Here is a 24,728-nt window from a genome sequence, read left to right as displayed (position 1 = left end):
AAATAGACACCCCAAGGAAATTTTTGAGAGGCATGTTAAGCCCATTGAATATTTTTTTTTGTCCCAAGTGATTGAATAATGACACACAAAAAAAAAAAAAGGTTACAAAAAGTTGTCACTAAATGATATATTGCTCACACATTCCATAGTTATATGTGGAATTGCACCCCAAAATATATTCTGCTGCTTCTTCTGAGTATGGGGATACCACATATGTGGGCCTTTTTGGGAGTCTAGCCGCGTACGGCACCCCAAAAACCAATCACTGCCTTCAGGGTTTCTAAGGGTGCAAATTTTTGATTTCACTCCTCACTACCTATCACAGTTTCGAAGGCCATAAAATGCCAAAATAACACAACCCCCCCCCCAAATGACCCCATTTTGTAAAGTAGACACCCCAAGCTATTTACTGAGAGGCATGTTGAGTCCATGAAATATTTTATATTTTGCCACAAGTTGCAGGAATATTACAATTTTTTTTTTTTTTTTGCACAAAGTTATCACTAAATGATATATTGCTCACACATGCTATGGGCATAAGTCAAATTACACCCCAAAATAAATTCTGCTGCTTCTCCCGAGTACGGGGATACCACATGTGGGGGACTTTTTGGGAGCCTAGCCACGTACTGGACCCTGAAATCCAAGCACTGCCTTCCGGATTTAAATATAAAACGCTACCAAAAAAAACTGTTAGCGATCGCAGGGATCAGGCCTGACTCTGTGAACGCTGCAGTTATGTGTTTAGTGTTTTGTAAGTGACAGTGATCGATCGATACTGCACATGGGTGGGCTGGGCGGAGGGGCAAAACGCAGGTGCTAGCAGGTATCTGGGCTGATCACGCTAACAATGCGTTTTTTGGAACCCTAAACTGCTGGGGACGCTAGTATAGATCTGATCAGATCAGATATTGATCTGTTCAGATTCTATACCACTACGGGAGGTTTATGCTTTGCACGTGGGTGTTAGCGGTACTGGCACTAACCTAGCGCTGCCTGGGGCGACGCAGACCCTGACCCTAAAACCTAATTGATATCACCCGCCGGGTGATCAGGGGGTTAAACCTTTATTGGGTAATAAATGGTGGGTGCCCTGATGCTATAAAAAGCAAAGTAACCAGAGTCACCCGTAACACTTATACGGTGATCACTGGTGAAAGGGTTAACTAGGGGCAATCAGGGGGTTCAAATTTTTATTAGGTAGTATATGGGGGTCCCTGGCGCTATATAAAAACCTGACGGGGAACCTAAATAACTAACTGGCTAACCAGCGTCACCAGTGACACTTATACTGTGATCGCTGGTGAAAGGGTTAACTAGGGGCAATCAGGGGGTTAAAACCATTATTGGGTAGTATATGGGGGTACCTAGCGCTATAAAAACCTGGCGGTGAACCTAAAAAAATAACTAGCTACCTAGCGACACTAGTGACACTAATGCAGCGATCAGAAAAATGATCGCTTAGTGACACTGGCAAAAGGGGGTGAAAGGGTTAACTAGGGGCAATCAGGGGGTTAAAACCATTATTGGGTAGTATATGGGGTACCTAGCGCTATAAAAACCTGGCAGTGAACCTAAAAAAATAACTAGCTACCTAGCGACACTAGTGACACTAATGCAGCAATCAGAAAAATGATCGCTTAGTGACACTGGCAAAAGGGGGTGAAAGGGTTAACTAGGGGCAATCAGGGGGTTAAAACCATTATTGGGTAGTATATGGGGGTACCTAGCGCTATAAAAACCTGGCGGTGAGCCTAAAAAAATAACTAGCTACCTAGCGACACTAGCGACACTAATGCAGCGATCAGAAAAATGATCGCTTAGTGACACTGGCAAACGGGGTTGTATGGGTTAACTCTAAGGGCAATCAGGGGGTTAAATCTTTATTGGGGGGTGGTAGGGGGCTACCCTGGACCTAACACTAATTGCCCTGACAGTTTTTACTTTTACAACTGGCACTGAATGCAGTGATCAGTAAATAAATGATCACTCCAATCAGTGACACTGTGACTGGGGGGGTGGGGGAAGGGGGTACATCGGGGGGCGATCAGGGGGGTGATCGGGGGGAGGTTTGTGTGCCTGTGTGTTATTTAGTGTCAGTGTAGTGTTTGGTGCAGACTTACTGTGTCTTCTCCTCGTAGTCCGGTCAATAAGACTGCCCCGAGGAGAATGACATCACTTCCTCCCTGCCTGTGTATACAATACACAGTGGGAGGAATCTTCTCATTCGCCAGGAGCGATCGAGAGGGGATGGCCAGAAACCAACGGCCATCCCCTCATCCCGGATCGCTCCTGAAGCGTACCGGACCGCCACATCCAGCGGGAGGGGGTCCGATCGGACCCCCCACCCGCTGGAAGGCAAGCATGTACATGTACGTGCTTGTGCCTGTACATGCCATTGTAATGACGTACATTGGCATGTGGCGGTCCTTAAGTGGTTAAACCACTCAAGTGTTGCTTTAGCAGTGTGTTTGGGGTCATTATCCTGCTGGAAGGTGAACCTCCATCCTAGCCTCAAATCACACATGGAGTGCTACAGGTTTTGGTCAAGAATATCCCTGTATTTAGCACCATCCATCTTTCCCTCAACTCTGACCAATTTCCCAGTCCCAACTGCTGAAAAACATCCCCACAGCATGATGCTGCCACCACCATGTTTCATAGTGGGGATGGTGATGTGATGTGTTGGGTTTGCGCCAGACATAGCATTTTCTTTGATGGCCAAAACGTTCAATTTTAGTCTCATCAGACCAGAGCACCTTCCTCCATACATTTTTGGAGTCTCCCACATGCCTTTTCGCAAACTCAAAACATGCCATTTTGTTTTTTGCTGAAAGTAATGGCTTTCTTCTGGCCACTCTGCCATAAAGCCCAGCTCTATGGAGCGTACGGCTTATTGACGTCCTATGTACAGATACTCTAGTCTCTGCTGTGGAACTCTGCAGCTCCTCCAGGGTTACCTTAGGTCTCTGTGTTGCCTCTATGATTAACGCCCTCCTTGTCCGGTCTTTGAGTTTTGATGTGTGGCTGTCTCTTGGCAGGTTTGCTGTTGTGCCATGTTATTTCCATTTGGTTATGATAGATTTGACGGTGCTCCTAGGGATCATCAAAGATTTGGATATTTTTTTTATAACCTAACCCTGACTTGTACTTCTTAACAACATTGTCCCTTACTTGTTTGGAGAGTTCCTTGGTCTTCATGGCAGTGCTTGGCTAGTGGTGTCTCTTGCTTAGGTGTTGCAGCCCCTGGGGCCTTTCGAAAAGGTGTGTATATGTAATGACAGATCATGTGACACTTAGATTGCACACAGGTGGACATCATTTCACTAAATATGTGACTTCTGAAGGCAATTGGTTGCACCAGAGCTTTTTATGGGCTTCATAACAAAGGGAGTGAATACATAAGCACATCCCAATTATCAGTTTTTTATTTCTGAAAAATTGTTTTATGTATATATTTTTCTAATTTTACTTCACCAACTTAGACTATTGTGTTCTGATTCATCACATAAAATTCAGATTAAAAAACATTGAACTAAAGGCTGTAATGTAACAAAATAGATAAAAAGCCAAGGGGGTGAATACTTTTGCAAGGCACTGTAGATAGTTCTGGCCAGTGCACTGCTTTTCATTATATATGCTATGTTGTTTGTTACATAGTTCTGTTCATTGTACTGTAAGTAATCCTGCATACTTACCTGGCCCACAGCCTCTACTTTCTTATTTTATTGAGTTCCGGTTGCTAGGCTAGTCGCTGCCACCATAAACTTTCTACAGTCAATTGCTGAGAAATGAGTCTTGGCACACAAACCCTGGCTCTGGGAATGGTCCCTGACACAGGAGGTGACTTATTTTAATCTCATCAGCCTATGCCTCTGTGCTTACAATAGCTTAACTACTGACCAAGTGCCCCTGATCTGTCTCCTTTTTCCTGTTATTCACCTTTGCCACCAGTGGCGGCCTGCAATACAGGCTACAGGGGTTACTGTCCCCTCAATCCATTTGTCCCTAATCTTCATGCAGGGTGCCAGATGCATTGATTTCAATGTTTATTTTACTTTATTTGAAGCTTAGGCTCTGATTGGCTTCAAACAAGGGTGAGCTCGGGGGAACAGAGCACTTCACCCATGGGCGTCCGCTGAACTTTTTTTATGGGGGGGTGCATCATTTTAAGCTCACCCATGCTCCCCCCCCCCCCGGTTTGACAATGTCATAAAGGGGAGGGGAGTAGTCATTATCACATAAAGTGTGATAACCCCCCCCCCCCCATTGCCACATTTGGCACTTTTTTGGGGGGAGAGTGTACTAGACATGTGCATGACGGAAAAAATGTTAATGTTTTGATTCATTAATCTAGTTATTTAGTTCAATTTATTTTCGGAATTCATTTTCGGAATTCGTATTCAGAATTTATATTTTCTTCAAATTTACCAAATTTTGTTTCTATTCAAAACAAATCAATAAATGTTTGAATCGGTTGAAATTAAAAAGATATATTGTTTTTGATTTGAATACAGCAAACAAACAAACAAAAGAAAATCTTCATCAAATGATTACAATAACTCTTCTAATCACCTTTGGCTTAACAAAAACAGCATTATTTCGAAAATGGTACTCTAATAACACACAGTCTTTGATTTCAGCAATATGTGTAGTGAAAATTCTAAATGGAGTTCAATGTAAAATCTGATTTGAATTTCAGTCCAAATTTCCAAAAATTGGGCAAATTTTGTTATGTTATTGGGAGCACTCTGTAAAAATTATTTATATTGTAATTCGGGTATTCGGATGTATCTGAATCTCCGAATAACGAAAAATGTGTCCGAATATTAATTTGGAACGAAATGAACCACACATGTCTAGAGTGTACCTGTTTTTGCCATGGCGATCTGAGCCGCATGCAAAACCATGCAAAATATGCTGCAACAACAGCAAGTGAATGTATAAATATACATACAATTGGGCAATCGATACAAAAAAAAATTACAGCTGGATAGTGCAGCATTGGCTTAAAGAGGCTGTAAATCCTCAGGGTTTTTCCCCTTAATGCATTCTGTACATAACCACTTTCTGACCACCTTCCGCAGTTTTATTGCGGCAGAATGGCACGGCTGGGCAAAACAGGGTTATGTTACCTCGTTTCGCCCTATGGCCACTAGGGAGCATGCTGCTCGCCCCTGGAGCTGATGTGAGTGCCCGGCAGGTACGACAATCGCCGGACTCCCACGATCGCTTGTGACACATCGAGAAGCGGGATCAGTGTGTGTGTAAACACACAGATCCCAGTTCCCTGAGGGGAGAAAAGACAGATCATGTGTTCATACAAAGTTTTTTTATAGCACTGTATAATTGTCAATGGTCCCAAAAATTTGTCAAAAGTGTCCAATTTGTCCGCCACAATATTGCAGTTCTGATAAAAATCGCAGATTGACACCATTACTGCTAGAAAAATAAATAATAATAATAAAAATGCCATAAATCTATCCCCTATTTTCAAGACACTATAACTTTTGCGCAAACCAATCAATATACGCATATTGCGATTTTTTTAAACAAAAATGTAGAAGAATACATATTGGCCTAAACTGAGGAAAAAAATATTTTTTTGGGGAAAAAAAATTGGGATATTTATTATAGCAGTCTCTCAAAATGTGGTAGATCTGAAATGAGTGGAAGCTCTGATGATTTTATCATCCAATCATGTGCAAGCTAAAATGCTGATTTTTATTTTCCTTGCATGCCCCTCTCAGATCTACAGTGACTGCACTTCCAAGTGCACTCTCAGTGCTGGGCATCAGCATGTTGCTGGAATAACCCAACCTTTTGTAGCCAATTCAGTCTGAGTCTTTTGGGAAGCCTTTAATACTCTTATGTTGTATGTTACAATGTCCTGACCTCTACTTCTTTTATGCTATGTTGTATGTTACCCAGGTTACCCTCCTCTCCTAACGGAGCAGCTGCCACTGTATGCCATGTTGTGTGTACATACAGACTACAAGGACCTCACAGTTGCACTATATACTAAATTATTACATACTAAATGTTACATAGTCCTGAATGCACAGACATGTTTCTATTGGCTGAGAATGTACTGGAGTGTTTGGGGCAGCTATAATCTCAGGATTTTTAGACTAAAAAGATCTCGGTAAGGGACATTTCAGAGACAGATGTAAAAAAAACACAGATTTTTACATACTGTCCCTGGTTTTACTGAGTCTGGCCACCCTGATGGGGCCCCCTAGTGGCCCGGGCCCTCGGGCAGTGCCCGAGTAGCCAAATGGTCAGTCCGCCCCTGGATGTATTCAATACATTACATTGTCTTGACCCCTGCACTATATATGCTTTGCTGTACATTACACATGTGGAACCATTGCATTTTATTCACAATTTTAATAAAGTTCTCCTTTAAGGTTTAAGGGAAAAATAGGTGCCATTTTTGGATTCAGTGGGTCAAATATACCCTGCAACCGGTCTAATATTTGAGGCACCAAAATGTGTGTTGGCCTGCGTTACCATCAGATTTATTAGATAGGGATATCTACTGCTGTTCATAAACATCAAGCAGCCATCATATCAAGACTTTGACCAACTTTGTGAAATATAGGAAATATTTGTTATTTCTTATTGTGCTTTCTTGCTGTCATGATGAATATTATAGTCAGCATTATGGAGATGGTAGGGTGTACTCTGAACAAGGGTGCTATATACAGTACTTTAGAACTGCCAAGTTCTATACATGAATACACCAGGTGGTGGCGCTGTAGGACTAGTAATTTAGCACTGATCCTCATAAAAAAAACAGAATAATGCAGCACTTATATATAGTTCACTGAGAGTAAATCTGTGAAATTATCGGGAAAATTATTATGTAAATGAATGTCAGATATTTTTATATCTCGGTGTCATGTTGTTTTGTTTCCAGGCAAATTAAATTGCCATTTTTTAAAGATCAGAGTGTTAGCAGCTGATGCATTCCTTTTAGTATTTCAGGACTTGTTACGTATACATTGGTTCTTCTGTTATTAAATCAATACATATATACGTTAGCTTTGCTTCTTGTAAAACCACGATCGATCCTAGCTCCCTAATCCTATGGAGCAGCTGATTCTATCATTTGTGAGGCATTTCTGATACTGGCAGTTCCAGCTTTTATGCCCCAAACATTATGAACTGGAGGCCAGTGCATAAAATAAATAAGGATGATTAAACTAATTTGCACATAAGGGTAATTGCAAATAACACAATTTTGGATTGATCTAAATCTAGCCATGTAGAGTTGTCCAATCTGCACAAAATCATTGCTGTTTATTAATCTTAGTTGTCTGGATCCTGAATTGTGCGATTCTTCACACATCAGACAGATCTGTATGGAAGTATTCAGGCCAAACAAAATGTGATTTATCCAGGGCTGCCTGAATATTCCTATGCAGATCTGTCTGGCATGAGAAATATCACATAATTATTTTCTTACGCAAAAGAATAGTGATCAATACTTTTTAGCATTTTCTGTAGATTTGATATGTTGTTGTTTTTTTCCTGTTCGTTTAACTGGATGAACTTGTATTTTATTCAACCAGAATAACTATGTACAGTATAAATACACTTACACAAATCTCAAAAAATGCTAATTCATTAATTTGCTCTTTTTTTCATTTTGCACATCTTGATGAACATTTAGCTGAATCAATTTGCAATACATTACTTTGCCTTATACGCAAACAGATCTGCTCTTGCCTCCCAAAAAGTACCCTATGATACGCACAGTACTTATATAATTTGGGGCCATGATCCTGGGCCTTAATATAAGTAAAAGTTTTACTAGCAAGACAAGAAGAAAGAGAAAAACAAGAGTTACATTTACGGTTTGTTAACTAAATTAATGTACGATGTATCTAATTATTTTATCTTACAGGGAAGGACAGCAGTCCCCTGAGCCGTGGCAGAAAATGTATGGTAGATGTTCAGGAAATGAGGTCTATCATATAAAGATGGAGGAAAGCATCTTCTTTGCAGAGTATGAAGGGAAGAGCTTCACTTATGCATCATTTCATGCACATAAAAAGTAGGTATAACTTCTGAAGGGTATGGAAGCTCTGAATTGTCTATGAAGAAATCTTGTACTTTTCCCTCATAACAAATTTGTTGCAAATTACCATTGATGCATCTTTAGATAAAGATGCATGAATGAGCAGCTGCAGGTAAATATGGGAAACTACTCCAAGGCCACCAATTCAAGGGGTCCCACCAGCACAAACAAGATTATTTATGTGGTATGTACAAAGTCATCAGCATAAAGGTTTTTGCCCTCACTTGTGTAGTTTTGCCATCTCATTTTCCACTCTATATGCCCATGATATGAGAGCCACCCATGCGGAACTGACCCTTCTATCTCTCTTCGTACACACTAGGATGTAGAATATTATACAAGATTACTGTAGCCATTCACATGTAGTAGATTTTTCTACACCACCATTGGCTAACCAATAACTCTGGGTTATGTCTTTTATTTGGGGTATGTAACTGGATGGTCCTCTTCATTTAACTTATGTTGGTCTAATGAGCTGAAAGCTGAATGAGCAAATGCTGGCTGTTGGTTGTTTGTGATATGTATGTGTCAATATGTGCACCACATATCATTATGACCACTGACAAGTAAAGTGAATAACATTGAATTAATATTTTATTCCAATGGCACCTGAAAGCGGGTGAGATATATTTGACACTAAGGGGTTTATTTACTAAAGCTAGTGATCGAAAAATGAGTCACAATTCTGCAGAGAAACCAATCAGCTTCTAATCTCAGCTTGTTTAATTAAGCTTTAGCAATAAAACCTGGAAGCCGGTTGGATTCTCTGCAGAATTGTGACAAATTTTTCCCTACCTAGCTTTAGTAAATAAACCCCTAAGTAACCATTTTATTCCAGAAGTTGATGTTCTGAATGCAGAAAAAATGGACAAATGTAAGGATTTGAGCGATTTTCACAAAGCCCAACTTGTAATAGAGCAATTCCAAAACTGCAGCTCTTGTGGCATGTTCCCAGTCTGCAGTGGTCAGGACTTACCAGAAATGGTCCAAAGAAGGAAAACTGGTGAACTGATGACAGGGTCATGGGCGGCTAGGGTTATTTGATGTACATGGGGAGCGAAAGGTAAGCCGTGTAGTCCGATCCAATAGAATGGCTACTTTAGCTCAAATTGCTGAAACAATTAATGCCGTTTCTGATAGAAATGATACACACACAGCTCTTGGTTTCAGCTTTTTTGGGTAAAATGGTAATAAACCTTTATATAAAACCACTGAAACGACAAGCCTCAGGTTATACACATGCATGATGAAGCGAACCCTCCTACATTTAGCAGCAGCCTTTTATTTTCCTGAGCCCGGGGGGAGGCAGGGGGTGGGGATCTGAGATAACGCAGTACAGAGTGCTTGTGACTATAATCTGAAACTTGAGTGGAGGGAAGGGATACAATCCTCTCTACACTGGGAAACATGCATGTCATCAGTTTGATGAGGCTGCCAATCACTTTCTGATGCTAGATGGTGCAAGAGGTGGGTCGGCCCCTCACTATGGATTGCCTGGTATCAGAAAAATCTGCCATAAGTGATTCTTGAGGAGTGAGGAGTTAGAGAGAGACCAGGATTCACAACAGGTGCTATTAATAATAGGCAAGCAAACTTTTGTATTGGAATATGGTTTGTTCATTTTGCATTTCAAAGGTTTACAAAACTTTTTGGCCAGTTCACACCAAAACATGGTTTGGGAAACCTGTGTTCTGTGCACTGCACTTGCGATCTGCAGCAGATGTTAGTCCTGACTTAAAAGAAAGAGAAGAGGGCACCTAAATCTAAGTGTAGATAATTTGTTAAAACATAAATAAAAGTAGTAAATACACTCAAGAGTAACCCAGAACAGCAAGCATGATGATGTCATCACCATAATCAGAGGTGTCAGTGCAGTTGGCTTGAGATAGGGGCATAAAGAGCCCTGAAACATATAGCCATGCCCTCATGCTGACATATAATGCCATTCGCTGTACCCAGTGCTGCCAGCCATGTCATCATAGCACTGAGCATTCCACATTGGCTCGGTCTACTACCATTTATCCCATAGCCACTTCCAGGTTTTACTCTGCATAGCCCCTGCAGCTTCCCTGGTTATCTCTGTTATTTTGCAATCTCCAGCAGCTTCCCTGGCAAACTCTGCTTTCGGGTATCTTTCATCCTGAGTCCCATGATTCATTCTGCACTGTGGCCTCTGCTAATGATGATGGCGTTGATGCTATGCTTGCAATTCTAAGTTACTTGTGAGTGCATTTAGTTTTTTTTTTAAATCAAATTTCTATAGGATATACCTGAACTCTGACAAAAGAAAAGCTGCAACCATTTTACAAGTGACTTGATATACGTGTGGACTATCAAGGACCATTATCCATAGAAGACTCTATTTGTGCCATAGAGATTTGTTTCCTATCTTTTGGTCAGTGTTAACTTAACAACATACCAAACCCAGGTAGTTCATGCACTATTTTTGGTGCGGTACAGTGCGATTCAAATAAATGGGCTGAAATTTGACTGCATTCACATCACTGTGAGTTCCTCTGTGATTTATGGTGTAAACCAGCCGTTAATCTTTGAAAATTCAAGTGGTTGTAAACCTCGGACATGAAATATGAACAAAGCATATGCCTCCATAGTGTGTACTTGTCTCAAATAAGAGCACTAAGTGTCATTTCTGTCTGCTGCTTCGTTCCTCTGCTATCAGCATGTATCACTTCTGACAAGTTTTCCTGACACCAAGAGAAAAATGGTGACAGGGCAGGGACCTCCCACAGATTGACAGCCTCAGCTCTGTTTCTATGTGCTGTGTGACAAACTTTATAAATTCAGCATTTTGAACGGACTTAGAGAAGAGATGGCTGCAGAGAAACAGGTACAGCTTATGTAGGAGGATTTGTTTCATCTCTGTGTATCACCTGAGGCCAGTCACTTCATTGGGTATATGTAAGGGTTTACGACCACTTTAAGCCTGAGTTCACACATATGCAAACACAGACATTGCATGTGCTTTGCACCCGCATTACTGTGCCAATTACATGTGATGTCTGTGTAATGCAAATTCAGCCATACAGTTGTATGGCTGATTTCGCATTGGATTTGCACAAAAAAGGTGCAGGAACCTTTTTTTTTCATGTACTGGAATCGGATCGCATGGGTGTCCTCAGCTCTTGCTCTCTACTACAGCTCCAACTTTACAAGTAGTCCCTCAAAATTGCACTCTGATGGGTCAGCAAGCCCAAACCAGGGTCTACCCGTCACCTGGTCTTGATCTACTGGTAGATAGCGATCTACGGGTTGCTGACCCCTGATATCGGTATTTTCATAGCAACTCTGTGGCAAATACTAGAGATTGTTACCTCTTCTAGTGGCTCCTTCATAATAGGAAACTGGCCTTTACATTAGCTGATTTTTATGCAACATCCTTGAAAAACTGCAAGCATCTTTGCTTCAAAAGATTTCAGAAGTTGAACATTGTTTTCATAACTGCAATGTTATTCCATTCAAATCCAGATGAATGTAGAACAGAACTAGATCTCAGAACTATCTGAGCTTGGAGGTTAGTGTGCAGCATTCTCATTTCTGTGCATTGTAATAGAATTCATAAAGCTCCTGTATGATTAGCATGTCAAAGCCTTTTCATCTCACAGCTTCCCTGCTGCCCTCCTTATCTTTTAGATTTGGTGTCTGCCTTACCGGTGTTAGAAGAGAGGATAACAAAAACATCTTGCTAAACCCAGGACCGCGCTACATCATGAGCTCTACTGACACTTGCTTTTATATCCATGTGACCAAAGAGGAAAATTCTGCTTTTAAACAGCATGAACAGTTGGAAAAATTACGCAGATACAAGTCATCCTATCATGGCCCATCCAGGCTACCAGTCCACAGTATAATTGCCAGCATGGGTTTGTATGATTAAATGTTCTTTCAAGTAATAACACTATCCCCATAAAAATAAAAATCACTGCACTGTCAAAACATTCATTTTGTGAAAGACGAAGATAACCAGCTCATTTATGTATGATGCACTTCTTATCTTTTGTATTGTGAACAAGCATATTTTATTTTCATATGCTTATATGGATTTCTCTATTTATTTGTAAATGTTAAAAGGATCCTTTGTCTTAAAGTGATATTAAATCATAGATTGTATATATGTTTTTACATTACTTCAGAAGGTTCAGACTAACATAGTATAGTCTTCTTTCTGTAAATGCACCTTGCCCTTATGATAAGGAGACATACGGGTGTGTATCCATACACATAGCACCCGGCAAGCCACACCCCTGCTCTTTCCATCCAGCAAATTGAAATGCTGTAATAGGGATCGCTTCCTACTCTCTCTCCCACATAGGCTTCTGGACAGGGCCTGCATGGGGGGTACCTTTTGTGCACTCATAAATGCCCAGGTTAAAGCAAAGACTGTGGTCATCTGAACATTCTAACATTAAGGCACTTCCTTGACTTAAAGATGAGCCTTCACTCTATGCAGTGAAAATATTTCCTCTGAAAAGTGACTTGTCCCATGTCACTACACACTGTAACTTGTATCTTGCATTAGGAGGGAAGTGATGAGCCTGCGCTTACACTACTAGTCCAGTGTACCTCTGTTACCTCACTCCCAGTAACAGAAAGGGTCCCTCTGTGCACCTAGCACAGACCTCATGTGTTCACTTATTAACTCGTTTACTTCCTGTACCTCATGATCAGGCCATAGATCTCCGTAATGTAAGTTTGATTCCCGGTTGCAATTGGATACCGACCACTGGGGAGGGAGCCAGACAATGATCCCCTTGCTACCAGAGGACCTGTCACCTTACCAGTTGCTTGTTTCTTCACCTGGTTACCCATAGTAACTGCACTCCTCTTGCCATGCTAACCCTTTTTGTAACAGTGCTACTTCATACTCATATTGCTTTACAGACACTGGTCCTATATACATGCCAGAACCAACATGCACCCTTTTGAATAACTTCAGACCAGGATTAGAATGGTTGATGTACCTTTGCTGAACAGATTGCAGCATACCAGTTCAAAATGAACAATGCCTTTCTCCATAAACTAACTATAATAGTGTCATTGCCCAGACATACTTATACTGAGTGATGTGAGGTGAGAGTCCATTATAAAATTGTCCACGACTTGGAAGTCTTGGTGTCTGCAATGGGTTGCAAGACGCAGTAGTCCTAATACCACAAACAGATCCAACCACTACAAGAACACGAACAAGGCCCTTAGACCTCAGTGTTCTCCTTTTTTATATCACAAGTGGGCTGGCTAGGACCAAAAAAGCCCGGGAACTGAGCATGCAACAGTTAACCCTTACCCTAGCCTAGGCCATCCGCTAACCCACTAGTACCAATAACTACAGTGGCGTTTATGTTGATCTAAATCCAGGTATAGTGTCGGGCGAATGGTTCAGCCCGAGAATGAGTTAGGGCCGAACATTGGCTGTTCGCCCCATTCGGGGAACACCCAAGTTTGCAGGACGTTCGGCGGGCATTCGCCCCGCCGACAGCCCTGTAATGCACTGCGTGCTGTGTGCTGCGCAGTGCATTCACTGCATAGTACATTCTGTGTCCTGATTGGGCAAAGCTTTGCCCAAGCAGGGCACAGTAAAATCTTGTTGTCAAGAAACTGGGCCAGAAAGCAGCTGCTGCATCTTTAACAACCAATGAGTCATCAGCTGTCAATAGGCTTCCCAGCCAACAGCTGATTAAAAAAACATTTGCCGGTAAGAATAGTAACCCCCCCCCCCCAATCCATACCAGACCCAAAGGGATTCTAAAGGGAACTCGTTGTCAAAAGGTAATGTAGCACTTACCCCCGAAGGAGCTGCTGGTTTTGATTGGGCCTACACCCTACCTAGAAACCCCACTGACTTGACTCAATCCCCTTGGCACAGCTGTGGTGCAATGTAATACAGTACAATACACAACAATGCAAAGTACCTGTATTGTACCCTCAGGATCCACTGGCTCCACCTGGTGGGGAAAAACAGTATGCCACACAACTGGATACTTAACCAGAAATATTGTTTACTGTAAAATATTTCAATAGGTGGTTACAGTAATTGTGCTGTCATCCCAACATAGGACGACAGCACAATATATGTCAATATAACAGAATATAACAGACTATAACAGATGTATATACATGTATTTATTTGAACCTGGGAGCTCCCCTTGTTTTAAAAGCTATACGTGAGGCCTCACTAAAGTTCATTACTCCGGGGTGTTCTTTTCTTCGCTAGCTCAAGTCACTCCTTTGTATTTGTAATCCAAAGTAAGGTAGAAGATTACGCTGAAATGCTCCTGGTGTAATTTCAGTAACATATTTACATGTGCTGAGGCATCAAAGTAAATAGGCCTCAATCCTATTCAATGTCAGTGGCTCTGGTACGCCTCCGTGGAACTGCAGATTCCAGTGAGGCCTGTACGTGAGTCTAACTGTATGCAAAAGTTAACAGATGGTGGGCCGTAGCCCACTCACCAACTGGATCAGAGTCCCGTGTGATCACTTTGGTCCAGTGACAGTAGCTTGTGTTTCCGTCAGCTAGGCCAAACGCTCTGTATTGCTCCGCTGAATCGATCCAGTTCTCCGATTCTCTACCGAGTGCCTTTGGACCTTCTCAATCTGGCTACCGTCTTTCAGGCTTCGTCAGGTCATCTCACAAACGCGAGCAGTCTGACGCTCTGCAATAGCTGTTAGCCACTGCCTCTCGGGACACCCCTCCACAGATCCCCACAGGCAGGTAACGTGGTCCCAAGAGACCTAAAATGGCCGCTGCTGTCCCTTATATCCCCTACCCAGCATGCACTGCGTCAGAGAGTGTTCATGGGTAGGTCACACATGGACTCCTGAATAACGAGGTCAACCTTCAGAATCCAAACAGTCACTTCCTGTACAAGTCTTTAGGTTGTTCTGAGGTAAATGATAAACAGGTGTGTTACCCATATTTGGCCACTAGATGGCTCTAGTGCAAAACCACAGTAATGTCCATATACTTCACATTAAAGCATGCACAATCACATCAATAAACTAGGATGTCAGCGCTACAGTAAAAAAACGGGTACACCCCCAAAATCTATACCAGAACATTATCTGGGCACACAGCCTGGCAATTCAGGAAAGGGGGAACGAGCGACCCTCCCCCCTCCTGAACTGCCCTGCCTCCCAACCCAGCATTCACGGATTTGTGATGTCACCAGATGGTTCCGCCCTTACCTATATAAGAACTGCCAAACAGCAAGCCAGCTATTCAGCAGTTTGCCTTCAGGGTGGATGGATCAATCTTTTTTCTTTATTAGGTCAGTGGTGCTGGAGGCATCATGGCTGACGAGGGATTTACATCAGGGGACACTGTTTTCTTATTTTTTTTTAATGAAGGAGTTGTCAAAAACTGTCTCTTTTTTTTTCAATTACTTTTGACACTTTTTTGATATAATGGTAGGATACTCATTCACATGGGGGGGGGCGGGATAAGGGGGGAAAGGGGGCTTCCAGATTCTGATAAGCCCCCCATCCACAGATCACCCAAAGCCACTGCCCGGGTTTGTGGGAAGAGACCACAAGGTGCTTTGGGATGTGGGGGCAGAGCCCCCCTGCCCCAAAGCACCCCCGCCCATGTTGAGGGCATGTGGCCTGGTATGGTTCAGGAGGGGGGTTTTCACTCATCCCCCTTTCCTGACCTGCTGAGAGTTCTCTAGGCAAGTACTTAAATACTTTCACACCGATCAGTAGCAAAAACTTGGTAAAAATGCATATGTGTTTTCACCGCTATTTTGCCGCGATTTGCGGTGCCTTTTTCACAGGGCATGTGACTCAAAAAAACACATAAAAAAAGCCACACAGGGGCATTTTTTATGCATTTTCTATGTGCTTTTGAAGCATTTTCAATTGAGAGATTTGTTTTTGGCGCTTTATTTTTTAAACTAACTAAATATGTACCAAAAATTCTGCAAGCAGGATTTTTTATACCGCAATGGAAGGGGGCGACGAACCAGTGTAAAGACATACATATAATTTTTAAGGGATGTATTTTTATTCACATTTTCTTGCCCTTTTTTTAATGCAAAAGTGCTTCAAAATCTGCTCGGTGTTAAAGCAACCTAAAGAGGAGTTATGGAGCACCACATTTTCTATAAGTTTTCCAACTATGATAAGTTGTAAGCACACAAGGTGCAGATATACTTTGTAACAATGTGTTCATTTTATCTGTAGGCACAGTGGCAATAGATCTACAGGAGACAACCTGCTATTCCTCCAGTGGGCCGGCCCTTTCTCCTCCATCTGAAGGTAGTAGAGAAGAGAGAAGACCCAGTATTGCACCAGTACTGGAGCTTGCAGACAATTCATCTATACAGCCATGTGATCTTCTAAGTGACCAATCAGAAGATGAAGCCAACCCTTCTGATGATGAATGTTCTGAAGCCAAGGAGTATGTATATTACAAGAGTTTAAGTGCTGTATGTTTTTTTTTCCATCCAAAATAACTTTTTAATCCATAGGATAAAGATTTTCTGTTCTGTGCTTTACATTACCCTGTCCAACTTATGTGCAGATTGACATGCAGTTAAATCCTCTTCCAATAAGCACAACTGTATGTAAAGAGATTAAAGTGAATTAAATAACAGGGTGGGGTGAAGTGGCCAGGGAAAGCAGAGACATACTGGAGAAACACAAAGGGGTTGATTTACTAAAACGCGAGCGTTCAAAATCTAGTGCAGCTGTGGATGGTTGCTAATCATCTTCTAACTTCAGCTTGTTCAAATAAGCTTTGACAAAAAAAAAAAAAAAAAAAAACTGGAAGCTGATTTCTGGTTTCTATGCAAAGCTGCATCAGATTTTGCACTCTCCGGTTTTAGTAAATCAACCCCATAGCATTTACAACAGTAAAACAGTGCCTTGTAGCTGCTGATAGATATAATAGTTGCTGGGTGTGGATGGATGTCCAAATGTTACCAAAAGAGGGAGAAGGATGAATGATCTTCTAAACATTCCCAAAGGCTTATAGGCAATAACGTCTAGTTTTGTCAGTTTGTTAATGGTATCTTCAGAATTTTAAATTGCTGCTTCACTTTCTTGGATATTTGAACTCAAAGGGCAAATTTACTTTCAGAAAAAAAAGTACCGGTACATTAAATGCTATCACTGTAACACCTCATGCTGTGTCTGGAGTGCCCCAAAGTGTTAAACAGACTAGAATGTAAATATCAACCAGACCTCTGAGAGACTTTATAATCTGTTTTTCGAAACACAAATAGGAATGAGTAAAATTGCACGTGTACGGTTCATGTACATTTTTGCATTCTTGCTCAAAATTTAAAGACTAACTCACTTTTGTTAAAATAAAAACATTCCCCTCTATGTACATTGCATTGGTTTTAGCAAACATTGTTGCAGATTCCTACCTTTTGTTATTCTGAAGGAATCACAGTTTGCTCCTCTGTGCCCCTGTGTTTAGTGAGTCCAGTGGGAGTAGTTTCATAATTATAAACCAGCTGCTGCAGAATCATGGCTCTAATGAGAAGAGATGCAGGGTCTGCATGCCTTTAGATGTTATTTCCTATTGGGAGCAGGGGCGGATCCAGGGGGGGGCAACGGGACAATTGCCCCCCCGAGATAGTAGCACTGTCTGCACTGATATTACATGTCTCCCATTCTCTGTCGCTGCCTCTGCCGAGTCTCTCTCACATCAGACGATCAGCGGTGCAGAGAGAGAGACTCGACTAATACCAGGAGCAGGAGGAACAGGTGGGTGGAGCCTCTTCCCTGCACTCGTTGCTAACGCCTAGGCCGCCTGGCGTCTAGCAACGAGTGACGTCAGTGAGTCACGTCGGACTCCAGTCTCACTCTGAGCCGACGCGACTCACTGTAACAGCGGCCAGGGAGAGAACAGTCGCACTCGCAGTTACACTGAGACTTGAGTCTCAGACGAGTGACGTCAGTGAGTCACGTCGGACTCAAGTCTCAGAGCCGATGTGACAGGAGCTGAAGCCTCAAATAGGGGAACAGTTGTTGCTGCAGTTTACAGTTTAGACAGACTGTTAAAATGTCCAGCGTCCACTGTAAGTGGCTGCGCGCCAGTATTCTTCCTTCTCCGCCCCCAACTTGTGGCAAGTGACAATCTGCAAAGTGTGGCAGGTGACGTGGCAAGTGACAATTCACAACATGTGGCAGATGACGTGGCAGGTGGACAATCCGCAACGTGTGGCAGGTGACGTAGCAAGGGACAATCCGCAACGCGTGGCAGGTGACGTGGCAAGTGACAATTCACAACATGTGGCAGGTGGACAATCCGCAACATGTAGCAGGTGACGTGGCAGGTGGACAATCCGCAACGTGTGGCAGGTGACGTGGCAGGTGGACAATCCGCAACGTGTGGCAGGTGACGTGGCAAGGGACAATCCGCAATGTTTGGCAGGTGACGTGGCAAGTGGACAATCCACAACACGTGGCAGGTGACGTGGCAAAAGACAATTTGCAACATGTGGCAAGTGACAATCCGCAACGTGTGACACGTGACGTGGCAGGTGGACAATCCGCAACGTGTGGCAGATGACATGGCAAGTGACACGCTCAGGGCTCCCACTGATTCTGCATTAAGGTGAGTTGAACCATTTCATTTTATATTGCAGTGTAATAATATAAATAATGCTCTTCAATCATCCTGACACCATAACAACTATGGTACCATGATGATTGAAGCGCCAACACCAGCCATTTCCCTCATAAATTGCCCGCAAAAAAACAAACTTATTTTCTGGCAGTGCCCCTCCCGAGACTAGACTCTGGATCCGCCCCTGATTGGGAGTATCTTACCAAAAAGGACATTTTTGTTGTATGGGATGCCAAAAATCTGACTTGTATCTTAAGCCTCATACACACGATTGGATTTTCCGCAGACAAAACCTCGGACTTTTGTCCGAAGGGCATTGGCCAGGAACTTGTCTTGCATACAAACGGCAAGGAATTGTCAGCCAAGAAACATGAACGTAGTGATGTACTATGTGGTTTTTCAGCTCTTTAACACCAGCCTTTGGGCTCCTTCTGATAATTTCATGTTAGTAGAAGTTTGGTGTGTTGATTGGCGCTTTTCATTTTGCGCTTTTCATTTCACACTTTTCAGTTCGTTTCTGAACAGCCATTCGTCAACCAGCCATGTTTTGCGAAATTGGAGAGATAATGTGTTAGGCCACGTACACACGCGGGGACTGTTCGCTCAACTTTGTCCGTCAAACAGTTTCAGCAAACAGTCCGCTCAAAATTAGCATGGACGGACTTGCCCACACACGACGAACGAACAGTTTGCTGAAACCGTGCGCGATGACGTGAACGGCACGTACGATGGGATGGAAAATACGACGTCCTATACACTGCATTACAACTTTCGGCGTGTAAATCCTTTCTGAGCATGCGCGGAACTTAGTTTGACGAACAAGCCTACACACGAGGGGACTGTTCGCTGAAACCAAGTTTCAGCGGACAGTTTTTCGGAATTTCCGAAAAACTTTGTTCAGCAGACTGTTCGCTGAAACTGTCCGCTGAAAGCCCACACACGGGCGGACTGTCCGCCGAAACACTGTTCAGCGGACAAAGTTGGGCGAACAGTCCCCGCGTGTGTACGCGGCCTTATTTATTAATGGCCTTGGAGTTATTGCTTTGACCCAAGTCCAGTCCAGGAACAGGAGGAGGAAGAGGATTTATTGGACCAAAAATTGGTTGCTTTATTAATTGTGACCAATTATGGCATATGCTGTGGGAGCTCCAGGAGAATAATCCAGATGATTTTCGGAATTATCTCTGGATGACGGACCCCTGCTTTCACAAACTCTTGGCATTGCTGACCTCCTATATTAAGAAGGACACACGCATGAGGCTTTTATTTTATTTTTTGGTTGAATAATAGTGATTTGATTTGTTATATTTTCTAGATTTTTGGATGCATAGAATATACTTTTTGGTTAAGTTCTATTGGCAGATAGCATGCCTAATTTTATTTGTTTTCTTTTTTTAATGCACAATAAAAAAATTGTGGAGAAAATACTTCGCTATGTGTTGTATTTCAAATGACAGTTTGGGAGTAGGCAGTTACATTTAAAAAAAATACAATGTAAAATTGACAAGGGACACTAACATAGTTGTATCTTACGGGATAATGGTGTTGTGATAACTTGCACAAAAAATAAATAAATAACAAGCATAATAATATTATTCTTGATATCACTAGAAAAAAAAAAGCCTTTGAAAATTAGTTTGCAATAACTCTATCAGTGTCACCAGCAAAGCAGCTTCATTATTATCCCATTAAAGAAGAAGATAATTGTGTGCTGCATTTTGAGATTTCCGACCGCTTCTGGCTCGTCCTTGCTTCTGAGCAAACGTGTTTGTACTTTGGACTTTTGTCCAACGAACTTGTGTACACATGCTTGGAAAATCCAACAACAGACATTTGTGCATGGAAAATTTTAAAGCCTGCTATCCAACATTTGTCTGCAAAAAATCCGACAACAATTGTCAGCCTGTCATCGCACAATTCCTGATGGAAAATCCGATCGCGTGTGAGCCAATCAAACAAGCAAGAAATTATGTTTCTGGGGTGTGCCCAGTATATATTCTGTGTACAGAACACCTCCAAATAGCCACATTGCATTGCACTTTACAAAAAATTACAGAGCTGCAGATTGAAAAGGAAAGGGAAATTTTAATAACATTCAATTACAATATGACTTGTGTCGCAATTGTATATGCTATATTATTTTTTTTATTTGCTATTTTTTTTCCCATGTAAGTGGAGTTACACTTTAACCACTTCCCACCCGGCCACCACATATGTATGGCCGGTTGGGCGCTCTCTCCTTCTGAGTGGACATTCAGGAATGTCCCCAGAAGGAGCGGGATTGCACGCGCGCGTTCCCGTGGAAAGGTGTGATCCTGATGCGCTCGTGTCTCCCGGACATGGAGCATCTTAGATCGGCAGGAGGGCTCTGTGATTGGCCTGCCTGATCACATGATGGCCCTGTCCAATCACGGCCGTCATGTGATGTAAACAAAGAGACGGTTGCTAGGACCATTGGCTCTCCTCTCCTCACATGGAATTTGTCAGTGAGGAGAGGAGAGCGGATCTCTGCAGCCAGCTGGTGATCAGTGAGTATGAGCTGTTTTTTACAGCTTTTTACTCACTGATCACCAGTCTAGTGTCACCACACATGTAAAACACACAAAGTAAACACAAATGTCCCCACATAGTAATGATCCCCAAAACACATGTCCCCCACATATATAACAGTAAAATCACATGTCCCAATGATGATTTGCACATATATATGTCCGTGATCACCTGGGCACATCTGTACATGATCATTTGCATACATAAAAGCTGAAAATTGGTCTGGGAAGGAGGGGTCGAAAGTGGCCAGTATTGATGTGGCTAAAGTGGTGCTCCGGCCAAAATTACACTTTTTAAATAAAAATATCCCTATAATACACAAGCTTAATGTATTCAGTAAAGTTAGTCTGTAAACAAAGGTCCGTTTTGTTAGGTTATTACAGCATTTTAAAAGTTTATATACTAGCAGCAGACCGTGGCCATCTTAAGTGTGGGCATCTGAAGCCAGACTGTATTTCTTCCTGGATTTCAGCCTTGCAGATCTCGCACATGCTCAATGCTGCACAAGCGGTGTAATAAGTTTCAGGTCAGGTTTCCATGGCAACGGCAGTGTCAGAGGAAACACACACACACACACACACACACACACACACACATATATATATATATATCGTGTTCTGTACATATATACACACACATATCTACACTCAGCTGATACTTTTTTCTGTACAGCTTTTCATTTAAAAAGAAAAAAATATTATTAAAAAAATAATAATAATCTCAGCAAGACAATTCATTTATGCATCTAGATGTATTGAAGACGACTTTATGAAGTTCATACTGTGCATATTAATGTTGAAAAATGGTGCTTGTATTTTGGTGTTAGGCCCCTTTCACACAGGACGGATCAGTAATGATCCACCCGGTGATGATCCGCTTTCTCAGCGGGGATCGCTCCGTTGTCCCCGCTGAGCCGGTGGATAACAGGGCGGTCTCGGCACACTGTGCAGGGACCGCCCTGTCAGCTCTCCGCTCTCCTCTATGGGGGATCGGATGAGCACGGACCGTCTGTCCGTGTTCATCCGATCCGCTCTGCAGACGGATAGAAAAATAGGATTTTCCTCCGTCTGCAGAATCGGACAATTGCGGAGGCGGACGATATCGGGTGTCTGCGGATGTTCATCCGCAGACACCCGCTATCCCATAGGAATGCATGTATGTCCGTATTTCATCCGCAAACAGATGGATGAAATACGGACATAATGTCCGCATGTGTGAAAGGGGCCTTAGATGGGATGGTATGAGTATTTAAAAAAACTGCTTATTTACAACTATTCGCACAAACAACTTTTTCTATGTTACATAGATAATCGGGTTAAAAATAAGAAAATATTCCCCCAGCACATCGCATCGCCCCCCTTCCCACAAAATCGCATTGCCCCAGCACATTGCATCACCCCCGACACATCAAATCACATCAGAACATTGAATCGCATCGCCCCAACACATCGCATCAAATCGCATCACCCGAGCACATCGCATTGAATTGCCCCAGCACATCGAATCGCATCTTTCCCAGAACATCAAATCGCAACACCCAAGCACATCGCATTGAATCACCCCAGCACATCGAATCACATCTCCCCCAGAACATCGAAACGCATCACCCCCAGCACATTGTATCAACCCCAACACTTCGAATTGCATCAGCACATCGAATTGCATCGCCCCAGCAAATCGAATCGTATCTCCCCATCACATTGCATCTCCCCCAGCACATTGCATCATCCCCAGCGCATCGAAACGCCCAAAGCACATTGCATCACCTACAACACATCGAATCGCATCAGCACATCAAATCACTTAGCCCCACCACATCGCATCGAAACGCATCACCCAAGCACATCGCATTGCCCCAGCACATCAAATTGCATCTCCCCAGAACATCGAATCGCATCTCCCCAGCACATCAAATCGCATCTCCCCCAGCACATCAAATCGCCCCCAGCACATCAAATCGCATCAGAACATCGAATTGCGCCGCCCCAACACATCTCATTGAATCGCATCACCCAAGCACATCGCATTGAATCGCCCCAGCACATCGAATCGCATCACCCCCAGAACATCGAATCGCATCACCCCAGCACATTGCATCACCCCTAACACTTCGAATTGCATCAGCACATTGAATCGCATCGCCCCAGCACATCGCATCGCCCCCAGCACATCACATCGCCCCAGCAAATCGAATCGCATCTCCCCCAGCACATTGCATCTCCCCAGCACATCGAATCGCCCAAAGCACATTGCATCACCCCCAACACATCAAATCACATCAGCACATCGAATCACTTCGCCCCACCACATCGCATCAAAACGCATCGCCCAAGCACATCGCATTGCCCCAGCACATCGAATCGCATCTCCCCAGAACATCGAATCGCATAACCCCCAGCACATTGCATCACCCCCAGCACATCGAATCACATCACCCATCGCATCGAATCACATCACCCAAGCACATCGCATTGAATCGCCCCAGCATATCGAATCGCATCTCCCCCAGAACATCAAATCGCATCACCCAAGCATATCGCATTGAATCGCCCCAGCACATCGAATCGCATCTCCCCAGAACATCGAATCACATCACCCCAGCACACTGCACCACCCCCAACACTTCGAATTGCATCAGCACATCAAATCGCATCGCCCCCAGCACATCACATCGCCCCAGCAAATCGAATCGCATCTCCCCCAGCATATTGCTTCTCCCCCAGCACATTGCATCTCCCCCAGCACATCGAATCGCCCCAGCGCATCAAATCGCCCAAAGCACATTGCATCACCCCAACACATCGAATCACATCAGCACATCGAATCGCTTTGCCCCACCACATCACATCGAAACGCATCACCCAAGCACATCATATCGCCCCAGCACATCGAATCGCATCTCCCAGAACATCGAATCACATAACCCCCAGCACATTGCATCACCCCAGAACATCGAATCGCCCCAAAGCACATTATATCACCCGCAATACATCAAATCGCATCGTCCCCAGCACATCACATCGAATCACAACGCCCCAGCTCATCGCATCTCCCCAGCACATCAAATCGCATCACACTCAGCACATTGCATCACCCCCAGCACATCGAATCGCCCCCGCACATCGAATCGCCCCCGCACATCGCATCACCCCCAACATATCGAATCGCATCAACACATTGAATTGCATCGCCCACAGCAGGTGGGATGGGATGAGGTGGAGTGGGATGAGGTGGGATGGGATGAGATGGGATGGGGTGGGATGGGATGGGATGGGATGAGGTGAGGTGGTGGGGTGGGATGGGATTAGGTGGGGTGGGATGGGATGGGATGAGATGGGATGGGATGAGGTGGGATGGGATGAGATGGGATGGGGTGGGATGGGATGGAATGGGGTGAGGTGGGGTGGGATGGGATGGAATGGGGTGGGATGAGATGAGGTGGGGTGGGATGAGATGAGGTGGGGTGGGATGGGATGGCATGAGGTGGGGTGGGAT

The 24,728-nt window shown here is 43.3% G+C and overlaps 1 protein-coding gene across 2 annotated transcripts in view; it reads left to right on the top strand.

Annotated features, from left to right (window-relative positions):
- Nucleotides 1-24,728, top strand: part of KCNT2 (potassium sodium-activated channel subfamily T member 2) — a 1,477,061-nt gene that overhangs the window by 698,225 nt on the left and 754,108 nt on the right. For both annotated transcript variants that reach the window (XM_077452683.1, XM_077452682.1), the window contains exons 15-17: nucleotides 7,913-8,062; nucleotides 11,738-11,967; nucleotides 16,286-16,502. In XM_077452683.1, coding sequence (XP_077308809.1) covers nucleotides 7,913-8,062; nucleotides 11,738-11,967; nucleotides 16,286-16,502 — 597 coding nt within the window. The remainder of the gene's footprint in view (nucleotides 1-7,912; nucleotides 8,063-11,737; nucleotides 11,968-16,285; nucleotides 16,503-24,728) is intronic.

This window comes from Lithobates pipiens, unplaced genomic scaffold (genome assembly GCF_037356315.1).
Source record: "Lithobates pipiens isolate NorthernLeopardFrog02 unplaced genomic scaffold, aLitPip1_a1.2 Scaffold_23, whole genome shotgun sequence".
NCBI lineage: Eukaryota > Metazoa > Chordata > Amphibia > Anura > Ranidae > Lithobates > Lithobates pipiens.
This window is presented reverse-complemented; position numbering and strand designations above follow the sequence as displayed.